The sequence below is a fragment of the Coregonus lavaretus genome (genome assembly GCF_964263955.1).
Source record: "Coregonus lavaretus genome assembly, chromosome: 24".
Classification (NCBI taxonomy): domain Eukaryota; kingdom Metazoa; phylum Chordata; class Actinopteri; order Salmoniformes; family Salmonidae; genus Coregonus; species Coregonus lavaretus.
Genome location: NC_140011.1, coordinates 36,321,906 through 36,347,094, shown reverse-complemented (window position 1 = coordinate 36,347,094; position 25,189 = coordinate 36,321,906). Strand labels below are relative to the sequence as shown.

The window sequence follows — 25,189 nt, the reverse complement described above, 5'->3', positions numbered from 1 at the left end:
CAATAAAATGGTCTGATGGTGATGTGGATATACTCGGAATACATATCCCAAATGAAATAAATGATCTCACTCCAATACATTTTAATAGAAAGTTAGCAAAAATAGATAAGATCTTGCTACCATGGAAAGGTAAACACCTGTCTATTTGTGGAAAAATCACCCTGATTAACTCTTTAGTATTATCCCAGTTTACCTATTTGCTTATGGTCTTGCCTATGCCTAGCGAACAGATTTTTAAATTATATGAGAAAAAATATTCTATTTTATTTGGAACGGCATGCCAGACAAAATTAAACGGGCCTATTTATATAAAGAATATGAATTCGGAGGACATAAATTATTAAATATTAAAGCATTAGACCTATCACTAAACGCTTCAGTCATACAAAAGTTATACTTAAATCCAAACTGGTTCTCTAGCAAATTAGTAAGATTCTCACCCTGTGATGAGTGATTTGAAGGAGTCAGGCGCAGGAGGGTAAATCACAGAATACAGAATTTATTCCGGAATACAGAGTTACTCGGAAATGCGTCAAACAGTCCAGTGCACAAAACAGGCGCACTGGAACTAAACAGGCACACGGGGAAAAATACCCCGGCAATACAAAATACACGGAGCTCAACCAAGCTACACTCTCCTCACAATAAACAATCACACACAAGGACAAGGGGGCAGAGGGAACACTTATACAAGTACTAATGAGGGGATATGAACAAGGTGTGTGTAATCAACAAGACAAAACAAATGCAATGATGAGATGAGGAGCGGCGGTGACGACGAACGCCAAAGCCTGCCCGAACAAGGAGAGGTGGCAGCTTCGGAGGAAGTCGTGACACACCCAATGTTCAAGAATGGTCTTTTTCCCTTTATTCAGATTACAACCCCTCACTTTCAAGTATTTGAAAAGGAAATCATCTCCCAAATATCACTATTTCTAAAACAAGCCATAGAAAGTTGGTTGCAATTTCAATTTAATCCTCCAGAAACAACAGAACAAATAATGCAACAAATATTGTGGTTAAACTCAAATATACTAATTGATAAAAAAATATTATTTTATGAAAATTGTTTAAAAAAGGTATAATCTTCGTAAATGATATCATTGGTAGGACTGGTGGAGTTATGTCGCACACGCAGCTAACAAAAACATATGGAAATGCTCTACCCAAAATTACAACCAAATAATTGCACCATTACCGCAAACATGGAAGAGGAAAGTGGAAGGGGTAAAAAGTAAGGAACTTGTCTGTCGGCCTTGCATTAAAGAACATAATTGGTTAAAGAAAATTGTGATAAATAAACAGTATACCAGTTTCATTTAAGGACTAAAGGATTGACAGCCGTCCCATATAGATTGCAAAATAGTTGTGAATAAAAATGTTATGTACCGATTCCATGGCATTGTGTTTATGAACTGATATGCAAAACGACGCCGGATTCAAAACTTCAAATTTTTCTATTTAAATTATTATACAAAATTATTGCTACCAATATAGAATGTTATTTATATGGGGGATACAATCTTCCCAGCTCTGCAGATTTTGCTGTGAAGAGACAGAATCATTAGATCATTTGTTTAGGTACTGTCCATTTGTAGCTTGTTTTTGGACACAGGTCCAGGAATGGCTAAAAGATTGCAATATTTACCTGGAGCTAACCCTGCAGATAGCACTACTGGGTGATCTGAAAAGTCATAGTCAATCGATCAATAATATAATAATACTTTTAGCAAAAATGTTTATTTTCAATTTACAATCTGTAGAAACAATGAGACTAGAACTGTTCAGAACTTTTGTAAAACATCACAGTACAGTTGAAAATATATGGCAAGTAGAAATCCAATATGGATGGTGTTAAGAGATAGATGGGTGGTGTTGAATGTAGTTGAAGGATGGGACTAATAACAACTAACAACAACTAATAACAACAAGATAACTAATGTAAAGTATACTGTGTCCATAATAAGTATATAGGTAATAGGTTGAGAGCTTTTGTGAAAGAGCACAGTTAGAAAGATATGGCAAACCGGATGGACATCATGAAAATGATCGGAGAGGTTGAGGGTAGAGGAAGTTCAGGAGTAAAAACAAACAAAATAGAATTATTGTAAAACTGACTGTCTCCATAAAATGTATATAGTATGTATAATCTGGAAGTAGAGGCCTAAGCATTGTTGTTCACTAGTTTACTCCAATTAGGGAAGGGGTTGGAAAGTAATAAAGGGAAATATATATTTTTTAAGGATATGTATATATATGTATTTATATGTATGTATGTGTATATGTATGTGTATGTATGTATGTGTATATATATATATATATATATATATATATATATATATATATATATATATATATATATATATATATATATATATATATATATACATATTTATATACACATTTGTGCGAAAAAAAACAACATATGGGGGATTAGAAGTGATGCAGACAATTACATTGATGGAAGTTACAATCTATCTGCAATATTAAAACTGATCTGCCCCCTAAAAAAATAAAAAATAAAAAGAACGTTGTGCTTGTCTCCAAACAGTGATGATTAAGAGTAATTAACCTTAAAGCTAGAATCCTTAATTGAAACGATAACAAAGCGTCACCCCGCCTCATTTTTGGTAAAAAGCTGAGGGATGGTCCTGGAGAAATGTAACCACTCTCAAATTCATAGACAGGTTGTTATTATTATTACAAATTATAGTTTTAACAATGTTTTCAGGCGATATAGTGTTTGTTTACATTTACATTCTTTACAAACACTTGAGTGAAACAAGTTTATATTTTGGGTTATATTCTTCAAGAATCAATGGGTATATACAGTGTCTTCAGAAAGTATTCACATCCCTTAACTTTTTCCACATTTATTTGTGTTACAACCTGAATTTAAATTGACCTGAATTCAATGACCTGAAGAGAGCTGGGACCACAATCTCAAAGAAAACCATTAGTAACACACTATGCCGTCATGGATTAAAATCCTGCAGCGCACGCAAGGTCCCCCTGCTCAAGCCAGCGCATGTCCAGGCCCGTCTGAAGTTTGCCAATGACCATCTGGATGATCCAGAGGAGGAATGGGAGAAGGTCATGTGGTCTGATGAGACAAAAATAGAGCTTTTTGGTCTAAACTCCACTCGCCGTGTTTGGAGGAAGAAGAAGGATGAGTACAACCCCAAGAACACCATCCCAACCGTGAAGCATGGCGGTGGAAACATCACTCTTTGGGGATGCTTTTCTGCAAAGGGGACAGGACGACTGCACCGTATTGAGGGGAGGATGGATGGGGCCATGTATCACGAGATCTTGGCCAACAACCTCAGTAAGAGCATTGAAGATGGGTCGTGGCTGGGTCTTCCAGCATGACAACGACCCGAAACACACAGCCAGGGCAACTAAGGAGTGGCTCCGTAAGAAGCATCTCAAGGTCCTGGAGTGGCCTAGCCAGTCTCCAGACCTGAACCCAATAGAAAATATTTGGAGGGAGCTGAAAGTCCGTATTGCCCAGCGACAGCCCCGAAACCTGAATGATCTGGAGAAGGTCTGTATGGAGGAGTGGGCCAAAATCCCTGCTGCAGTGTGTGCAAACCTGGTCAAGACCTACAGGAAACGTATGATCTCTGTAATTGCAAACAAAGGTTTCTGTTCCAAATATTAAGTTCTGCTTTTCTGATGTATCAAATACTTATGTCATGCAATAACATGCAAATTAATTACTTAAAAATCATACAATGTGATTTTCTGGATTTTTGTTTTAGATTCCGTCTCTCACAGTTGAAGTGTACCTATGATAAAAATTACAGACCTCTACATGCTTTGTAAGTAGGAAAACCTGCAAAATCGGCAGTGTATCAAATACTTGTTCTCCCCACTGTATATAGGGCAGCAGCCTCTAAGGTGCAGGGTTGAGTAACCGGGTGGTAGCCGGCTAGTGATGGCTATTTAACAGTCTGATGGCCTTGAGATAGAAGCTGCTTTTCAGTCTCTCAGTCCCAGCTTTGATGCACCTGTACTGACCTCGCCTTCTGGATGATAGCGGGGTGAACAGGCCGTGGCTCAGGTGGTTGATGTCCTTGATGATCTTTTTGGCCTTCCTGTGACATCGGGTGCTGTAGGTGTCCTAGAGGGCAGGCAGTGTGCCCCCGGTGATGCGGTTGGGCAGACTGTACCACCCACTGGAGAGCCCTGCGGTTGCGGGCGGTGCAGTTGGCGTACCAGGCGGTGATACAGCCCGACAGGATGCTCTCAATTGTGCATCTGTAAAAGTTTCTGAGGGTCTTAGGGGCCGAGCCGAATTTCTTCAGCCTCCTGAGGTTGAAAAGGCACTGCTGCGCCTTCTTCACCACACTGTCTATGTGGGTGGACCATTTCAGATTGTCAGTGATGTGTACGCCGAGGAACTTGAAGCTTTCCACCTTCTCCACTGCGGTTCCATTTATGTGGATAGGGGCGTGCTCCCTCTGCTGTTTCCTGAAGTCCACGATCAGCTCCTTCGTTTTGTTGACGTTGAGGGAGATGTTATTTTCCTGGCACCACTCCACCAGGGCCCTCACCTCCTCTCTGTAGGCTGTCTCGTCATTGTTGGTAGTCAGGCCTACTACTGTTGTGTCGTCTGCAAACTTGATGATTGAGTTGGAGGCGTGCGTGGCCAGGAGAGGGCTGAGCACGCACCCTTGTGGGGCCCCTGTGTTGAGAATCAGCGAAGTGGAGGTGTTGTTTCCTACCTTCTCCACCTGGGGGCAGCCTGTCAGGAAGTCCAGGACCCAGTTGCACAGGGCGGGGTTCAGACCCAGGGCCCCAAGCTTAATGATGAGCTTGGAGGGTACTATGGTGTTGAAGGATGAGCTATAGCCAATGAACAGTATTCTGACGTACAGTTGAAGTCGGAAGTTTACATACACTTAGGTTGGAGTCATTAAAACTCATTTTTCAACCACTCCACAAATTTCTCGTTAACAAACTATAGTTTTGGCAAGTCGGTTAGGACATCTACTTTGTGCAATTTTTCCAACAATTGTTTACAGACAGATAATTTTCCTTATAATTCACTGTATCACAATTCCAGTGGGTCAGAAGTTTACATACACTAAGTTGACTGTGCCTTTAAACAGCTTGGAAAAATCCAGAAAATGATGTCATGGCTTTAGAAGCTTCTGATATGCTAATTGACATCATTTGAGTCAATTTGAGGTGTACCTGTGGATGTATTTCAAGGCCTACCTTCAAACTCAGTGCCTCTTTGCTTGACATCATGGGAAAATCAAAGGAAATCAGCCAAGACCTCAGAAAAAAAATTGTAGACCTCCACAAGTCTGGTTCATCCTTGGGAGCAATTTCCAAATGCCTGAAGGTACCACGTTCATCTGTACAAACAATAGTACGCAAGTATAAACACCATGGGACCACGCAGCCGTCATACCGCTCAGGAAGGGGACGCGTTCTGTCTCCTAGAGATGAACGTACTTTGGTGTGAAAAGTGCTAATCAATCCCAGAACATCAGCAAAGGACCTTGTGAAGATGCTGGAGGAAACAGGTACAAAAGTATCTATATCCACAGTAAAATGAGTCCTATATCGACATAACCTGAAAGGCTGCTCAGCAAGGAAGAAGCCGCTGCTCCAAAACCGCCATAAAAAAGCCAGACTACGGTCTGCAACTGCACATGGGGACAAAGATCGTACTTTTTGGAGAAATGTCCTCTGGTCTGATGAAACAAAAATAGAACTGTTTGGCCATAATGACCATTGTTATGTTTGGAGGAAAAAGGGGGTGCCTTGCAAGCTGAAGAACACCATCCCAAGCGTGAAGCACGGGGGTGGCAGCATCATGCTGTGGGGGTGCTTTGCTGCAGGAGGGACTGGTGCCCTTCACAAAATAGATGGCATCATGAGGAAGGAAAATTATGTGGATATATTGAAGCAACATCTCAAGACATCAGTCAGGAAGTTAAAGCTTGGTCGCAAATGGGTCTTCCAAATGGACAATGACCCTAAGCATACTTCCAAAGTTGTGGCAAAATGGCTTAAGGACAACAAAGTGGCCATCACAAAGCCCTGACCTCAATCCTATAGAAAAGTTGTGGGCAGAACTGAAAAAGCATGTGCGAGCAAGGAGGCCTACAAACCTGACTCAGTTACACCAGCTCTGTCAGGAGGAACTGGCCAGAATTCACCCAACCTATTGTGGAGAGCTTGTGGAAGGCTACCTGAAACGTTAGACCCAAGTTAAACAATTTAAAGGTAATGCTACCAAATACTAATTGAGTGTATGTAAACTTCTGACCCACTGGGAATGTGATGAAAGAAATAAAAGCTGAAATAAATAATTCTCTCTACTATTATTCTGACATTTCACATTCTTAAAATAAAGTGGTGATCCTAACTGACCTAAGACAGGGAATTTTTACTAGGATTAAATCAGGAATTGTGAAGAACAGATTTTTGAATGAACCACCTCATCCCTGTACCCCACACATACAATTATCTGTAAGGTCTCTCAGTTGAGCAGTGAATTTCAAACACAGATTCAACCTAAAGACCAGGGAGGTTTTCCAATGCCTCACAAAGAAGTGCACCTATTGGTAGATGGGTAAAAAAAAAAAAAAGCAGACATTGAATATCCCTTTGAGCATAGTGAAGTTATTCAGTACACTTTGGATGGTGTATCAATACACCCAGTCACTACAAAGATACCTTCCGAAGAGGAAAGAAACCGCTCAGTGATTTCACCATGACAATGGTGACTTTAAAACAGTTCCAGAGTTTAATGGTTGTGATAGTAGAAAACTGAGGATGGATCAACATTGTAGGTACTCCACAATACTAACCTAATTGATAGAGTGAAACGAAGGAAACCATTACAGACAAAAAATATTCCAAAACGTGCATCCTGTTTCCAACAAGGCACAAAGTAATACTGCAAAAAATGTGGCAAAGCAATTCACTTTTTGTCCTGAATTCAGAGTGTTATGTTTGTGGCAAATCCAATACAACATATTACTGAGTACCACTCTCTATATTTTGAAGCATAGTGGTGGCTGCATCATGTTAATGGTAAGGCTTGTAATCGTTAAGGACTAGGGCGATTTTCAGGATAAAAAAATTAATGGAATGGAGCTAAGCACAGGCAAATTCTAGAGGAAAACCTTTTTCAGTCTGCTTTCCACCAGACACTGGGTGATGAATTCACCTTTCAGCAGGACAATAACCTAAAACACAAGGTCAAATCTACACTGGAGTTGCTTACCAAGAAGACGGTGAATGTGTCTCAGTGGCAGAGTTACAGTTTTGACTTAAATCTGCTTGAAAATCTATGGCAAGACTTGAAAATGGTTTTCTAGCAATGATCAACAACCAATTTGACAGAACTTGAAGAATTTGGAAAATAATCATGGGTAAATATTGTACAATCCAGGTGTGCAAAGCTCTTAGAGACTTACCCAGACAGACTCACAGCTGTAATCGCTGTCAAAGGGGATTCTACAAAGTATTGACTCAGGGGTGTGAATACTTATGTAAATTAGATATTTCTGTGTTTCATTTTCAATACATTTGCTAAAATTTCTAAAAACATATTTTAACTTTTTCATTATGGGATATTGTGTGCAGGTAGCTTAGTGGTTAAGAGCGTTGTGCCAGTAACCGAAAGGTCGCTGGTTCTAATCCCCGAGCCGACTAGGTGAAAAATCTGTCGATGTGCCCTTGAGCAAGGCACTTAACCCTAATTGCTCCTGTAAGTCGCTCTGGATAAGAGCGTCTGCTAAATGACTAAAAATTAAAAATAAAAAATAGATGGGTGAAAAAATATATATTCATCCATTTTGAATTCAAGCTGTAACAAACACAACAAAATGTGGAATAAATCAAGGGGTATGAATACTTTCTAAAGGCACTGTATCATTAATATACACTACCGGTGAAAAGTTTTAGAACATCTACTCATTCAAGGGTTTTTCTTTATTTTGACTATTTTATACATTGTAGAATAATAGTGAAGACATCAAAACTATGAAATAACACATATGGAATCATGTAGTAACCAAAAAGGTGTTAAACAAATCAAAATATATTTTGAGATTCTTCAAATAGCCACCCTTTGCCTTAATAACAGCTTTGCACACTCTTGCCATTCTCTCAACCAGCTTCACCTGGAATGCTTTTACAACAGTCTTGAAGGAGTTCCCATATATGCTGAGCCGGTTAAGAGCGTTGTGCCAGTAACCGAAAGGTCGCTGGTTCTAATCCCCGAGCCGACTAGGTGAAAAATATTTTCCTTCACTCTGCGGTCCGACTCATCCCAAACCATCTCAATTTGGTTGAGGTCGGGGGATTGTGGAGACCAGGTCATCTGATGCAGCACTCCATCACTCTCCTTCTTGGTAAATAGCCCTTACACAACCTGAAGGTGTGTTGGGTCATTGTCCTGTTGAAAAACAAATGATAGTCCCACTAAGCCCAAACCAGATGGGATAGCATATCGCTGCAGAATTCTGTGGTAGCCATGCTGGTTAAGTGTGCCTTGAATTCTAAATAAATCACAGACAGTGTCACCAGCAAAGCACCCCCACACGATAACACCTCCTCCTCCATGCTTTATGGTGGGAAATACACATGCGGAGATCGTCCGTTCACCCACACCGCGTCTCACACGGCGGTTGGAACCAAAAATCTCCAATTTGGACTCCAGACCAAAGGACAAATTTGGCCCAAGCAAGTCTCTTCTTCTTATTGGTGTCCTTTAGTAGTGGTTTCTTTGCAACAATTTGACCATGAAGGCCTGATTCACACAGTCTCCTCTGAACAGTTGATGTTGAGATGTGTCTGTTACTTGAACTCTGTGAAGCATTTATTTGGGCTGCAATTTCTGAGGCTGGTAATTCTAATGAACTTATCCTCTGCAGCAGAGGTAACTCTGGGTCTTCCATTCCTGTGGCGGTCCTCATGAGAGCCAGTTTCATCATAGCCTTGATGGTTGCGACTGCACTTGAAGAAAGAGTGTGCTAAGCTGTCACCAAGGCAAAGGGTGGCTATTTGAAGAATCTCAAATATAAAATATATTTTAATTTGTTTAACACTTTTTTGGTTACTACATGATTTCATATGTGTTATTTAATAGTTTTGATGTCTTCACTATTAGAACATTTTTAAAACAATGAAAAACCCTTGAATGAGTAGGTGTTCTAAAACTTTTGACCAAATCATACCATATTAGAGAGACAGGAAATTGACAACGTTTATTTATGTGAACTGAAATAATATAGACTGGCCCAGACAAGGAAAAGCTGCTTTTTCCTGTGTCAGATTTCTCATTCCACACTTAAATCAAGGCCAGACCTCTCTGGATTTGGCCCCAAGTCAAATAATACATTAATAATTCCATTGATAATACTATTATAAATGTTCATATAAAATAATGGTTTATCTTATCTCTAAATGTGATACAGTACTAACATAGATTCAATTATATTAACAGTGATATTTTGCGGGTGGGAAATAATTGGATAATTGTTTTATTTTCGAGGTTCAGCAGGGAAGGGTAACCACTTTAGAAAAGGATACAGAACCGTCTTCCATCAAGCCTGATTACAAGCCAGACTTTCCCTCTGCTTCAGTCCTGGCCCTCGCCGCCAACAGACTGAAGGCAGGACCCCCACCTAACAGGTAAACATGTAAGAGGGATTAAGAATACCTGTGAATAAAGGTATGCTTAAATATGGAAGTAATAACCTTTTTACCTGTTCAAGCATCACACCAGCTCAGTCTTGTCTCCCACAATGTTACAATGTTCCAGCTTAACATGTCTGTACGTATACAATGTCAGTTTGGCATAGAGGAGTTGGGACATCCGGTTTTCTTACATCATTGCCTTATCCACTTGTTGCCCTAGCATAAACATTCCCGGACACAAAATAGTAGCTAGCAAGATGGAGATCACAGAGGTTATTTTTAATGAGTGCATTTCGCAAGTGGATAGTTTGCATCAACTACCTTCACTAAAACCACTGCAAAGGTTTTGCCTGCAAACATTGGTTTCGAATGGCGACGTTCTGGCATACCTGCCTCGTGATTTGTTGGCTTTTTTTTGTTTTTTGTCATCCGTCATTAATCCCAGACCAAGAGCTGTTGCTGCCCTAGGTCTGGGATTTCCGAGACTAACTCAGATCTGGTACAACATTTCCCTCAAAAGAACTGGATTGTAATTAGTTACGTTTTTTAAATACTTATTTTACACTTGGTAGAGAAAGCATGTGAAGCTATCAATTGGCGGCTCTAAATGGCTCCTGACTGCAGTGAGAGTACAGATGGCTGTCATCTCTTTCTGTAGGAAATTGGGTGGAACTATTGATGTGATTGGTGGACAGACAGGAGCCATTCGCCGGGTTGAAGGTCGAAGGAGGGAAATGCAGGAACAGAATCCCATCCAGGTTAATCTGTTCACACATTCAGTGATTTTATTTGATGAAGTCAGGCTGCAGGCTAAGGAGTGTAAAACACACACCTATTGTTCTGCATCATTCAATGTTCTCAACAACTCTGCAGGTGCTTGGAGACCATGGTAACAAGATACAACCCTTGGTTCCACCAGCAGGACCTCCCCCTCCTCTTCCTCTTCCAATGGGTATGCCCCCCCCACACTTCCTGCATCCTCCTCCACCAGTATCTGGTATGCCCCCACCTCTTCACCCCCCAGGTAAGGTATCATCCTTTATCCACACCATGAATGAAAGCATACCAAATGCATAGTCTTGAGATATGATAAGGAGAGCCAGGAGAAACTGACTATAACATAATGTTTATAATACCTTTACATGTTTGGTCTCATTCTCAGGTATACCCCCACCTTCCATTACAGGTAAGTATTTATAGCTGGACCACAAAACGATTAGTTACCGGAGTGTAACTCCAGTTCTATGAGTGGAGCGGAGCCCCATAGGGGAGCTCTGCTCCTAGTGGTTTACCCTCTGCCCTAAGGCAGCAACAGCCTGAGACAAAATTATGCACACACCTGCAGCCAATAGGAGCACAGGTGTCCCTATAAGAGGGGATGCCTCCCCTCAATCAGCCTCCCGAGATATTTATCTTCAGCGAGACTAGAGAGGGTCGGCAGGGCCTTAAGTCCTATGGGGCTCCGCTCCACTCATAGAACTGGAGTTACACTCCGGTAACTAATCGTTCTATATCGTGGAGCTCCGCCCCATAGGGGAGCTCTGCTCCTAGTGGTTTAAGGCGGAGCGTAGCGCTCCAAAATGTACTCCCTGCCGAGCCTAACACTTCCCATCGAAACGAAAAGGTCAGGCCTAGCAATGGCTGCAACCAAGTCCCGCAGTACTGCAACTAAAAACCCCTACGGGCGTCACAATATACCGCGTCATCGGTTAAAGACCCGCCCCACCTAGTCCAATGGCAATGCCAATGACTAGTGGGCAGATCACCAGAATAGAAGCCATACTAATCTGTACTAACAGATAGATGTGCCTCAATATCCTGTGAAAACACTACCGACCACTAATGGAATGACACCAAGTGTCACTCTACATTGTGAACGCGGTAGACCGCCTCACTCACTCAATGGAATCCCAGAGATTAGTGGGCAGGAACAAAACATGGGTCATACTAAACTGAACAAGCAGATAGATTACCTCACATTCTGTCAATCAACACATGCCTCTACTGTACTGAACCTGTCAGTCAGGAGTCATGCCACAAAATATGTTTTTTATCCAAAGCGGACCTGATGGAAACCTTGTCCATAGTCCTGCTTTTTCCTCTCTTCCTAGCTCAAGATCTCCCTTCAGTTATGCTGAGTACAGACCGAGCCAAAGAGTTAGAAAACACATCTGTCAAAAACACATCTTCCTAACCAAAGCGGACCTGATGGAAACCTGTGTCCACAGTCCTGCTTCTCCTCTCTTTCTTGCTCAAGATCTCCCTTCAGCCATGCTGAGTACAGATCGAGCCAGAGAGTTAGAAGACATATCTAAGAGATAGAAACAGATAAATGGAGACGGCGTCGACCAGGATGCTGCTCTACAGATATCCTCTACCCCTGTTCCTCTGAAAAGGGCAGTAGAAGCCGCTACTCCACGAGTGGAGTGAGCTCTGATACCCTGAGGCAATTGCCGCCCGCTGCCTCATAAGCTGTCTCAATGCCTTCACAAAGCCAGTGAGACAACCGCTGTTTTGAAAGTGGTCTACCTAGTGCAGCCGCACCGTGACACACAAACAACTGAGGCGATGACCTAATCGCTGCTGTGCGCTCTACGTAACACGCCAAAGAGCGTACCGGGCACAGGCGATGGAGCTTTTCCTCACTCCTCTCTCAATGAGGAGGAGGAGAAAAAGCCCACAGCTCCACGGTCTGTGACCTATATGAACTCTTAATAACCTTCGGCACAAATGCCGGGTTAGGACGTAACACTGCTCTGCTCAGGTCACCATTGATGGCCAGGCAGTCAGGTCTCGTCGAAAGAGCACACAAATCACTGACCCGCTTAGCTGTAGTCAAAGCGAGCAACAGTGCTGTCCTGATAGACAGCATCTTGAGGGGTATTTGATTCAATGGCTCGAACGGCGACTTACATAGCGCTTCGAGTACCAAAGCCAAATCCCACTGAGGAAGCGTGAGTCTAGGTGTTGGCCTAAGTCGCCGCGTTCCTAATAGGAAGCGTTTCACTAGAGGGTGGCTAAAGACATTGTCTCTGCCAAACCCCTCATGACAAGCTGAAATTGCTGCTGAAAACACCCTAATAGTGGCAGGCGATTTTTGCTTATCAAACATGAGCTGTAGAAAAGAGAGAATACTCTCCACCTGACAGCTCATGGGGTCTACACCTTGTGTGACACACCATCGTGAAAACACGTTCCATCTACTGGCATACATCTTAGAAGTGGAACTGGCACGTGAACCCTGTATGGTCCTGATCACTGCATCAGATAACCCACGGCGCTCTAGCCTGTCCCTCTCAGCAGCCAGGCCTTCAGTGGTTGGCCGATTATGGGCAATTTCCCTATCGTGCCTCCCGCCTGAGACAACGCGTCCCGTCGATGTGGAATTGGCCAAGGTGGCGCAATCAACATCTGACTCATCTCCGCAAACCAAGGAGCCCCCGGGCGATCGGGCGCTATCAGTATCACTGACAGCCCCCCTGGCCTCACCCTGGCTAGCAGTGGGAGAATGCAGGACAGCGGAGGGAATGCATACAGGAGAACTCTCGGCCACGGTTGGTGCGCAAAGGCGTCCCTTCCCAGTGGCGGTTCGTCCTGTTCCCTCAGAGAGAACCACAGAGGACATTGCGCGTTCACGCGTGACGCGAATAGGTCCACCTCGGCTCTCCCGAATTGTTCCCAAATCTGAAGAACAATGTCCGGATGCAGACACCACTCGTCGTCTCGAGGACCCCCTCTTGACATGAGGTCTGCTCCTACGTTCAAGTAGCCCGGAATGTGTGCTGCTCTCAATGAGCGAAGGTGCTCGTAAGCCCACAGCCACAATTCCTCTGCCGCCCGATGGAGAGCAGGAGACCTGACTCCTCCCTGGCGATTTATGTGAGCTACTGTGGTCCGGTTGTCTGACCAGACCAGCACATCGCGACCCCGAAGGGTAGACGCGAAGTGGGTCAGAACCAGTCTAACCGTTTCCAACTCCAAGAGGTTGATATGACGACCTGATTGAGGCCACACACCTCCTATCGCTTGGGTCTGACATGTCCCTCCCCATCCCGTCAGGGACGCATCCGTGAATACTGGGATGTGAGAGGACACCTTTCCTATCGGGACTCCATGCGTGAGAATGCGCAGGTTTCTCCAATAGTTCAGATCTGCACTGAGCGAGAGGGGAACCACCACCAACCGATGACGTTGATGCAATGGGTCTAGTCTTAGTTGGGCGAACCATCGCTGCATCCTGCGCATATGCAGGAGTCCCAGCGGAACCACAGAGTGGGCTGACGACATGAGACCCAAAAGTGACATGATCGACAGCGCCGTCACCGTGTGATTCGGACGACACTTCCTCAGGGCTAGCAACAAGGCTACCTTTCGGGGGTCCGAAATTCGAGCCCTCATCCTCACAGTGTCTAGCTGTATCCCCAGGTAGTCAATCTGATGAGTGGGCCAGGGCGCGCTCTTTTTCCAATTCACAGCAAACCCCAGACTTGTGAGATGCATCACTGTCTGTGTTGTGTGAGTGATCGCCAGCTCTGCTGACGGGGCGAGAACCAGTAGATCGTCCAGGTAGGCTAGTAGCCGTATTCCCTGACGACGCAACGGTTCCAATGCCGCCTCCACACACTTGGAAAATGTGCGAGGTGCCAGGGCGTATCCAAATGGCATCCTCGTGTATTCGTACGCCACCCCTTGAAAGGCGAACCGCAGAAACTTCCTCTGACGCGGCTGAACCGGCACATGAAAGTACGCGTCCTTTAGGTCTATGCTCGTACAAAAGTCCCTTCTCTGGACACATTCCAGCAGGCGTTTTGTCGTTAGCATTCGGAAGGGCCGTTTGGTTATGCTCTCGTTGAGAATGCGTAAGTCCAAAATCGGCCTCACTCCCCCCGTCTTTTTGGGCACTAGGAAATAAGGCGAATATAGCCCTTTGTTCCTTTGCTCCCGGGGAACTACTGTCACCGCCTCCTTCGCCAAAAGTTCCGTAATCTCTGTCATCAGAGCGGCCACTTTGTCTGGCGTTTTCATCACCGTCTCCACCACTCCCCTGAACGGGGGTGGGGTCCGGTGGAATTGGAGAGCATAACCCTTCTGCAACGTCTGTTCTAGCCAGCGTGAGAGGGTGCAGCTTCTTCGCCACTGCCAGCAATGCAGAGAAAGCGGCTGAGCACGAAGCTGTGGTGCATCCAGTAGGAAGGACCTGTATTCCTCTATGGCCCTTACCGCCACTGTTCCCCAACATTGAAGTGGTGGAACAGCCCAAGGTGGGCCTCCCGTGAAAGGGAGTGGAACCATCAATGCGTTCTGAGAGAGAAAGAGGAGCAGGGACGTCGGTTAAACTCGTAACCGTCGTATTCCTGCCCTCCTTGAACGCATCGCGGGTCTGAATTGCGCTGACCGAGGTCACAGCCTGCGGCAGGGCACCATCCCCAGCAAGCGATTGCATCATCTTAGGTGACTGCAATTCGCTATCAGAGCCCTTCACTACAGTACTCCTAGAAGTCTGTAGTATGAGGTCTCTATGAGGTAAAACAAGGCGGCGCCTTGATACCTTCTTAACTTTCACCTTCTGTGTGTGTTCAACTCTGCACCCCTGGTGGGTTGATTCACACTCAGTGTGGTGAGTACTAGCTCGTTCTGTCAGGGGAGCCGATACGTTGGTTATACCCATAACCCTAGTAATCCGGCCCTACGTGAACGTAGCATGGTTCTGAATCGCATTAACCGAGACCTTGGTCTGCGATAATGCGCCGTCCCCAGATAGCTGCTGTGTTACAATGCCTGGGGGCGCCGATACTCTGGACACCTTCGTGACCGCGGTAATCGGGCCCTCCGTGAACGCAGCATGGGTCTGGCTCGTACTAGCAGAGACCTTAGTCTGTGCTAGTGCGCCATCCCCAAATAGCGGCTGCGTCCTCATGTCAGAATCTGACAGAGACTGCTGCCTGCTATGTAAAGCACTTCTTATACGTGAAGTGTGATGTGACGACCTGATTGAGGTCTTATGGATACCTACTCTAAGTGCCTGTTCAGCAACGCACCCTCAGTGGGCTGAATGGCTCTTAGAGTGGTAAGGAAGAGAGGGTGAGATTTGAACGCTCTCGGACGTATTATGGAAAAGAGGCTCTTTTTTGACAAAGTCAGGTGGAGCCAACTCTTTATTAAACACATCAACAAAGGCATTTACATCAACACCCATCCCTTCAACCGAAGGGTGGGGGGGAACAGTGGGCACGTTCGACACCATCGACGCGTCCTCCATCCACTCCCCCGCGTCCCGTCACGTACGCCTCCTTTTGCCTCCCTTGGAGGGCCAGGTCGGCGTCCTCGTCACCTCCCTCGCCGGCTGAAGTGGGGCTACTGTAGCTGCTGGAAGGGCGGGGCCCGTTCCCTTGCTGCTCGCTGCCGCCGGATGACGCCGATTACACCGCCTCGCTGTAGACCCCGGTCTACTTTGAGGGGCCGAGGTAGATGGCCTCTGGGACGGAGCGGGCCGAGTCGTCCTGCCAACGGCAGGTGCTTGGCCAGCTGTTTCTTCTCCTCCTCCAGTTTGGAAAAACGCTCCGTCGCCTCCTTGACTGCGACCCCAAAGAGGCCGTCGTCAGAGAGGGGGGCGTTCAAGAGAGACGTCCTGTCTGCCTCTTTCATGGAAGTCAATGACAACCAGAGGTGTCGCTCCCCGACCACCGAAGTGGCCATAGACCTCCCCGCGCAGACTGCGGACGCCTGTGTTAGGTGGAGTATGGCGCCAGAAATTCTGGACGCCTCCTCCACCTCCTCCGGTGCCAGCTCTGTCTTGCCCGTGGTTAAACGGGACAGAGCGGCCGCCAAGAGGCCAATGTTATTAGCTGCTGCTACAGCTTGGGCTCCCAACCCAAAGGACTTCTCTAACAGCGACGCTGTGAGTCGGTCCTTCTGGGATGGCAATGTGGCCTTCTTGGAAGAGGGCCAAGGGCTCGAACCCGGTACAAGATACGCCTCCATGGCGCTCTCTAACCTGGGGATTCCCTTGCCCTGGAACCTTCCTTCCACTCTCGTGAATGGGAGGTACGCTTTCACTGGCGAACGCGCCGCTAAAGGTGCCTCCCACGAGCCCTCAACATACCTGGCCAAAGAAGGCATGGCAGGAGCCACTGGCTCTGCCGCCTTCTAGGCCTGGAATAAGGACCGCCCTCCATCATATCAACCTCCGGTGCGGAGGGAAGAGGGGGCAGCCTTATCTCCAGACGTTGCGCAGCTCTCTCAATAAGACCCGGAAAATCCGCTCTCAGAGAGGCTGCAGCGAAGGACAGGGCTTCTGATCTCTCAGAGCTCGTGTCCCCTTCGCTATAGGGACTACAAGCCCTCTCGCTTTCCAAGGGAAAGGGGGGCTTGAAAATATGAGGGATGGGGTCTGACTGTTCCATCGGAACGCCGGACTCCTCCTCAAAATCCCTATCCTACCCCGAGTCTGCGCCGTCGGACGACGCCTCTGAAGCAGAGGCTAGTATCGACAGCACGTCCTCAAGGGGGATGTCCTCCCTAAAAAACGCCCAACGCTGCTTCCTCTCCTTGAAAGAAAGGAGGGCGCAGGAGGCGCAATTCGGGGGACTGCAGACGCCTTCCTTGGCATGCTGGGATCCCAAACACACGAAACACAGGTCGTGGTGGTCACCGGCCGCCATAGAAGTGCATCTGCACTGAGCTCTGAAAAGAGCTTTTGGGGGTGGGAAATCTCCCGGTGTGCTCATTTAGACGACGTTGATGACTGGAATATCAACGGCGTTTTCGTCCTGAGTCTTCGTGCTTCGTCTCTTCTTGGCTCTTCAGTCTAGTCATCCAGTCGCTGAAGAAAAAGGGAGGCTGATTGAGGGGAGGCATCCCCTCTTATAGGGACACCTGTGCTCCTATTGGCTGCAGGTGTGTGCATAATTTTGTCTCAGGCTGTTGCTGCCTTAGGGCAGAGGGTAAACCACTAGGAGCAGAGCTCCCCTATGGGGCGGAGCTCCACGATATAGAACTCTGTGTAATCCATAGTTTCTCAGAGGATGCAAGAGAAATGCATTTAATTGTAGTATGATAATATTATACAACATGCTTTGAAATGGCTGTAAACATACATAACCATGAATCTAGAATTGTAATCTGAATTTGTATGTTACATAGTTATACAAATATTTGTTGTTAGTGATGATTACATACTGCTTTTCCCCTAGGCCTGTTCCCACCTCCCCTTGCTCCTCCCCCTACCTTGATGATGCCACCAGTGGATAGGTACGTGAGAGTCAATAGACTAATTAAAATGTACTAACGCATTAATAAGGCAATATGTTCAGACGCTGCTCTAAAGTCACGCCCAACTCAAAAATGTCCACAAACCGGTTTGCCTGGCCACTCTTTTGATGATAGATCAGGTACCTCTGCTGTGCTATCAACCATAGCTGCAGGAAGTAGGGGTGCTGAGGTTGCTGCAGCACCACCTGAAAAAAAATGTCTCACAAAAGTAGTGCACTGGGCCTTTAATAGTCCTGTATTAGCAGACCAATATAGCAGTCTGTAGCGCAAGCAAAAAAATATTTCAGAAACAAATTGCAGCACCCCCACCCCCAAACATCTTCCTGCTGACTGCAGGGAGGCATCAGACTCAGAGAACTTCTGTTTCATAACTTCTTCCCTGAATTACAGCAGTAGAGCCCCTCTTCCTTTCGGATACAACAGTGGAGGTATGTATGGTGGTTACCTTGCAGGTTAAAAATACAATTGTCATGCCTTATGCTCCACACATCAAATAACTTCCCCTTGTATTGCAGTTAATGCAGTGTATTTTCTTTCAGAGCCAAGCTTCATTAACTACCCTCCAGTCTCATCATCACACATGCCGTGGGGCTCTGTGCTGGAGAAGGGGGGTGGGGAAGACGGAGGGCGAGGGCATTGGGAGTACCAAGGAGGTCATAGAGAAAGAGACAGAGAGAGGGATCAAGAGAGAGATCATACTCCAACCACCAGCGAATATAAGTGTGTAAACAAAACAAATAAAATGTTAAACAGTGTAGATACTGATCCATTTGCTTATGATGTTTTGTGGGAACTTTAACCTTTCGCATGCCTTAACTTTCTCCCATCTGTCCTGATATCTGGCCTAGTGAGGATGACCGTTACCACTACTACAGCCATGATCGAGAGAGTGAGCGAGAATTTGAGCGCAGTTACCTTCATGTTCACGACAGCAGCGGTGAACGTAGCAGGGAGAGGGAGGAGCATCAGCGAGACAGACGCCATCGTGACAAGGAGGAGAGTGGTAAACACAAGTCTTCCAAACGGTGAGGGAAAGTTAGTATTGTCAGATTGAGAAAAAGGAAAATACAGTAGGACAGACAATTTGTGATTTAATGCAGTGCACACTGGTTAGTTTTTACTTTACTGGCCTACATTTATGAGATTGATGGACATAAGCTCCATTGATGAGCTTGTGGTTCTTATAAACTAGCAACGTGTGGTTACTCACTTTAAGACTTAAGATAAACACTTACAAAAAATAAAAACAGAATTATATTATATTATTAATTTCCTTACAGCAAGCAGCATGATGATGAGGGGGAGGTGCATCGCAGACACAAGCACAAGAAAAGCAAACGCAGCAAAGAGGACAAGGATGACCCAGAGGATATGGTGGGGCGTGGGGAAGAGCACAAGGACTGAAAAAAACAGAACACTGCGGCTCCATGGCTAGTTCTTACTTTTTGTAAAAAGAAAATGACCATGGCTAGACAACTTTGATTTCTTGTAAGGAAAAATTGGATATGAAATGTCCATTTCAAGTGAAGTGATTGGAATCAAGACAGAGATTCCAATCTAACTGCTTCTTAATAAATAATAAATAATATGCCATTTAGCAGACGCTTTTATCCAAAGCGACTTACAGTCATGCGTGCATACATTTTTTTTGTGTATGGGTGGTCCCGGGGATCGAACCCACTACCTTGGCGTTACAAGCGCCGTGCTCTACCAGCTGAGCTACAGAGGACCACAAGTTGTTTCAATGGTGTGTAGCCTAAAATACAAATGTAATCACACTAGAATGATGATTTTTACTCATGCATTGATCATGGACATTCTCAATTGCATCATTCCATTGTCCAGATTCCCCATAATTGTCAGCGTTAGGACAGGCCCCATCTTGCTTTGTCATATTGTAAATATATAGAATGTCATTTCTTTGCCAGAAGCCATTTCAAACACTGTGTTGATACCACTTTTTCTATTAAAAATATTACTTGATACAAATATGTCATCATGTAGATTAGATTCAAACTATCTTCTGACATTCTGGCACAGAGTAGCAAGGTATAATAGAATATAATGCTGTATACTATAACCTCTCTTTACATTAAACTAAATCCTGACCTGGGCTCTACTATTTTTTTGTAATCTGTGACCATCAACCATTTTGACTATGCGTAGCGTAGTTTGTAATCACAGCAGTGTTTGAGGCCTTGCTTTATTGCGCTGATTTTTTTTCTCACAATGCACTTTTTTTTTCTTTTTTTTTTTTAACCTTTATTTAACCAGGTAAGCCAGTTGAGAACAGGTTCTCATTTACAACTGCGACCTGGCCAAGATAAAGCAAAGCAGTGCAATAAAAACAACACAGAGTTACATATGGGGTAAAAAACATAAAGTCAAAAATACAACAGAAAATATATATACAGTGTGTGCAAATGTAGCAAGTTATGGAGGTAAGGCAATAAATAGGCTATAGTGCAAAATAATTACAATAGTATTAACACTGGAATGCTAGATGTGCAAGAGATTATGTGCAAATAGAGATACTGGGGTGCAAAAGAGCAAAGTAAATAACAATATAGGGATGAGGTAGTTGGGTGGGCTAATTTCAGATTGGCTGTGTACAGGTGCAGTGATCGGTAAGGTGCTCTGACAACTGATGCTTAAAGTTATTGAGGGAGATAAGAGTCTCCAGCTTCAGAGATTTTTGCAATTCGTTCCAGTCTTTGGCAGCAGAGAACTGGAAGGAATGGCGGCCAAAGGAGGTGTTGGCTTTGGGAATGACCAGTGAGATATACCTGCTGGAGCGCAGACTACGGGTGGGTGCTGCTATGGTGACCAATGAGCTAAGATAAGGCGGGGATTTGCCTAGCAGTGATTTATAGATGGCCTGGAGCCAGTGGGTTTGACGACGAACATGTAGTGAGGACCAGCCAATAAAAATGCAGCAATAATCTAAATTCAAATTTTGGCTATGTCCAACAATTGCATGTGAAGTGGTGGTGATGAACCATCAGGTCATGATAGACTTCTCATTTGACATTTGTTACATTTTGAAGGGCACTATGACAATGTTGACTAGGCATATTCAATTTTATTTTATGGGGTTTAGATTATAATAGGAAAACATGTTGCATTTTATATGCAACGTTTAAAATGCTTGCGCCCCACTGAATAAACCCCTTATTACATAGGCATTCAGAGTAGGAAGAAGTTGTAACTTCCACTGATACAGTGTCGGTCAGATATATTCTGGGTCCCGTTGATTGTTGAGATTAAGGATGGGTATGATGATCTGATCCTAGATCTGGGTTGTCACCAGTTACCACAGCCACAAAGTTGTAAAAATCGTAAAAATTCATGAAAACAAAATGTTGCTTTTTGGTCTTAATTGAAGGTCAGGGTTAGGCATAAAGTTAGCAGTGTGGTTAGGTTTAAAATCAGATTTTAAGACATCATTATGACTTTGTGCTTGTGGTAACTAGCGACGACCCTAGATCTGTGATTGCGGATAACTTCTCCCCTGCCCCCATCGTCAGATGACAATGAAATATGAGTTCCCGCTGTGTCTCGCGATCTTCTGAATTCATAAAATTCCTACACGTCTATAAAATCGGCCATTTCGTGGTAGGCCATCCGCTGTTGCAGGGCAAGTGGGGTTATCGCTGTGTTCTTCTGTCTGCAAGTCAATTTACAACTTCGCACAATGAATGAGACCGCAGTTTCATTTGCCAAGGATTTCTTGGCTGGTGGCATCTCTGCTGCCATCTCCAAAACGGCGGTTGCTCCCATCGAGAGAGTCAAGCTTCTCCTTCAGGTAGCTATTGGTCCATAGCTAGCTAACGTTATGCCGCCGCTGCTACATGCGAAGCATCAGCTAGCTAACTTAGCAAGCTAGCTGTTTTTACTGGCTAGAGAAATGTACGCTGCTTATTATCACCCTTGCGGTAACTTAAGTGTAGCTAGCTATGTGTTTTCTTTTCAGTGTCTTAAGACTGTTATATTGATATATGTTTAATAAACGCAGGATGGGTGTTTAGCATCTTCTGTTGGTTGCCATAATTCGAGGTCATGAGATGTTTCAAATGACCTACACACGAGCCGAGCTAGCCGGTTGGCTAACGCAGTCATCATTAGCACAGGTTGGCTAGCTCGGCCACACAATGCTAACGTTAGCTAGCTAACAAAGCCAGGGCCAGTCTATGACATTGGGCAATTCATCTTTCTGTCTGGCACCTGATATAGTTAGCTACACAACTCACTAACATGTCGTAACAATTTAGCTACGTTACTCAACTAACTAGCTTGGTTTAGTAGTAAATCATACCGGTGAAATGTCCATTATCACGAATTGAACAATCGAGCTGTTAGGTAGGTAGCCACGGTGGTAGAACTGAGGTTAAACTAGCTACCTGGTTGGCATTGAAAGTCTGCAGGGTAATTTGACCGGCAAACATTACCCACCAAGTATTGGTCTGTCTTGTTCAATTAGATAGTTGATGAAAATCGATAGCAATCAGAAAGACCGGATTTAAGCAGGTGGCAAGGTCGAGACGAGCAGAGCTCAGGGATGGCTGAAGGGCTTACGTCAGTTGTACCAGCTTGCCATTTAAGGGTTTATATAGTTTATCAACTGATAAATGTTATTCAAGTTTTCTCCTATTCTTCACAGGTCCAACATGCCAGCAAGCAGATCAGCAAAGAAATGCAGTACAAGGGTATCATAGATTGTGTTACCCGCATTCCCAAGGAGCAGGGCTTCCTTGCCTTCTGGAGAGGTAACCTGGCCAATGTCATAAGATACTTCCCCACCCAGGCCCTCAACTTCGCCTTCAAAGACAAGTACAAGAATATCTTCCTTGACGGCGTAGACAAGCGCAAGCAGTTCTGGAGGTACTTCGCTGGCAACCTGGCCTCTGGCGGTGCTGCAGGAGCCACCTCCCTTTGCTTTGTCTACCCTCTTGATTTCGCCAGAACCCGTCTGGGAGCTGATGTCGGAAAGGCTGGCGCGAGAGAGTACAACGGTCTGGCAGACTGCTTGGCGAAGACGTTCAGGTCTGACGGTATGAGGGGTCTGTACCAGGGCTTCGCAGTGTCTGTCCAGGGCATCATCATCTACAGAGCTTCCTACTTCGGCATTTATGACACAGCTAAAGGTATATTCTTTTTTAAACACTGATAACATTTTCACTGAAAGCTGTTGGTTTCTGGACATTTGTGGATATGCATATGTAATATTATGTGTGGTATGTAACAGGTATGCTGCCAGACTCCCAGAAGACTTCCATCTTAGTGAGCTGGGCAATCGCTCAGTCTGTAACTGCTGTGGCCGGCCTGACCTCCTACCCCTTCGACACTGTCCGTCGTCGTATGATGATGCAGTCTGGCCGTAAAGGAGGTGAGTTTTTCCTGTCTCCCAAACCATTTAGTGTTATCACGTTTAAATGATTAGGGAGAAATTGCACATCTGGAAGACTGTAGTAGCAACATGCTATTCCAAATACTAAATTGGCATTACGTCCTAACTTGCGTGACCTTTTTCTCCAGCTGATATCATGTACTCTGGGACCATTGACTGCTGGAAGAAGATCGCTCGTGATGAGGGTGGCAAGGCCTTCTTCAAGGGAGCCTGGTCCAATGTTCTCCGAGGCATGGGTGGTGCCTTTGTGCTGGTCTTGTACGATGAGCTAAAGAAAGTCCTTTAAATTATTATTTTTTAACATCACTGTTGAATTTACATTAAATGGCTAAATGTAACTTTACTTTCCACTCCTATGGATCCTGCATTCTGCCTTATTTATGTGAACCAGCTAGTGGTATTCTACTAGTTGAGGGCGGCTGCTGTAAGTTGTGCATTTTATCATTCAAACGTTCCATTCTCATTTACCAATGTCATTCCTGTATAAGAAACCTCAAATACTACTCCTGTCCTCCAGCGGGTATGTTTCTAACCACCACTTGAATAAATTCATTATAATGGACAAACCTACCCTGGAAGGTTGTCAATGGTGTTTTCTTTTGTGGGGGGGCTGCTAAATTAACTGTACTATTGGTATGCAGGTTTGTTGAATGTCTGGGATTCAGAGATTTTGGGAAATGAGCACTGATTGGATAATCAAATGCATGAAGTGGATTACACCACTTACTGCTATATTTACATGTGCTAATCTCCTACTTAGCCTCTTCATTGTGGCCACGGTTATGGTTGTAGTCTACTACAATTTATCATTTTAGCATGTAATAAACTGTTCTGGGTTGAGTTATGGCGTAATGATCCAAGAAGTGAAATATAGTTGCTGACAAGTTTGAACAGCCTTAACATAATATTTACTTCGTGCCAATGGTGTCAGATGCCTTGTTGGCTAGTCTTGCCATAGGCGTGTTATAGGATCCCAGCACATTCCATTTTGGCTTGTGACAGCTCACACAGCTCCCATTTATTTTATTTTTTTCTACAGTTGGAATGTAGTTGAACTCCTGTCTACATTTTATGGGATACTTTTCTTCAGTTCTAATGGAGTAGTCTACACTGGTGGGTAATCTGGTGTAGTTGGCCTATTTATGGTAGACAAAGTATGCCCTCTAGTTGTCAGAGTAAACACAAACTCCTACATTGTCCAGTTTCCAATTAAGCCCCATTTATACCTGGTTCTGTGTCCTTTGTCCTGATCTTGTCCACATTGTGTGCTCACATTTTTAGACTGGTGTAGACGATTAAAAGACATTGATCAGATCTTCCGTAGCTAGTCAGTCATTGTGTAGACTGATCTGGACAGTAAACTATTTAAATAATTATCTGCCTTAAAACAAGTGATTGACTGGTGGCACCATTGGCTTATGGCATCAATGTGTCTTAAAATAAATAGCTGTCAAATAATTTGCATACAGGGAGGAACCAGGAAAACTGGTCAATGTGTCAGTGGACAGATATTACATTTTAATACAGTAGACATTTCTGAAAATATGGGCACAATCAGAATTTGGACAAGATCAGGACAAAGAACGCATGTTAGCAGCACGTATAAACGAGGCTATATTGAGGTAAAATAATTAGGATGGATTTAGTGGCCAAATTGAATCAGGGCAAAACAAATGTATCACAAATAGCTGCATGATACTGTACCTTTTATTAATCAGTAAAACTATATGAAAAGTACTTTTTTCTAATACAATGTGTTAATTATGCAATCAAAATATGTTTCCCAATGAAAGCGGGTGTTGCCAGCTGCTTCGGTAGTATCAAAATGGAATGTAACTA

At 44.5% G+C, this 25,189-nt stretch overlaps 2 protein-coding genes across 2 annotated transcripts in view; both read left to right on the top strand.

The window, feature by feature from the left end:
- Nucleotides 1-20,054, top strand: part of LOC311100011 (uncharacterized protein) — a gene marked incomplete at its 5' end in the record, with an annotated part of 31,637 nt that extends 11,583 nt beyond the window's left edge. Inside the window, 9 exons of the mRNA XM_084140742.1 lie at nt 9,527-9,666; nt 10,331-10,430; nt 10,546-10,696; nt 10,835-10,858; nt 17,865-17,922; nt 18,334-18,371; nt 18,483-18,663; nt 18,792-18,968; nt 19,224-20,054. Coding sequence (XP_083996868.1) covers nt 9,527-9,666; nt 10,331-10,430; nt 10,546-10,696; nt 10,835-10,858; nt 17,865-17,922; nt 18,334-18,371; nt 18,483-18,663; nt 18,792-18,968; nt 19,224-19,347 — 993 coding nt within the window. The 3' untranslated portion in view covers nt 19,348-20,054. The remainder of the gene's footprint in view (nt 1-9,526; nt 9,667-10,330; nt 10,431-10,545; nt 10,697-10,834; nt 10,859-17,864; nt 17,923-18,333; nt 18,372-18,482; nt 18,664-18,791; nt 18,969-19,223) is intronic.
- Nucleotides 20,055-21,505: 1,451 nt separating this feature from the next.
- Nucleotides 21,506-23,920, top strand: LOC311100283 (ADP/ATP translocase 2-like). The gene is made up of 4 exons (XM_084141140.1): nt 21,506-21,748; nt 22,604-23,087; nt 23,189-23,329; nt 23,479-23,920. Exons 1-4 carry the CDS (start codon nt 21,638-21,640, stop codon nt 23,634-23,636), a joined length of 894 nt encoding a protein of 297 aa, XP_083997266.1. The 5' UTR covers nt 21,506-21,637; the 3' UTR covers nt 23,637-23,920.
- Nucleotides 23,921-25,189: the final 1,269 nt, after the last annotated feature.

Excerpts from the sequence above, each read along its gene's own strand:
- LOC311100283 (XM_084141140.1), top strand. The coding sequence starts at position 21,638 with ATGAATGAGACCGCAGTTTCATTTGCCAAGGATTTCTTGGCTGGTGGC. Across the intron at positions 23,088-23,188 it reads CATTTATGACACAGCTAAAG|GTATGCTGCCAGACTCCCAG; the intron begins GTATATTCTTTT and ends GGTATGTAACAG. Across the intron at positions 23,330-23,478 it reads GCAGTCTGGCCGTAAAGGAG|CTGATATCATGTACTCTGGG; the intron begins GTGAGTTTTTCC and ends CTTTTTCTCCAG.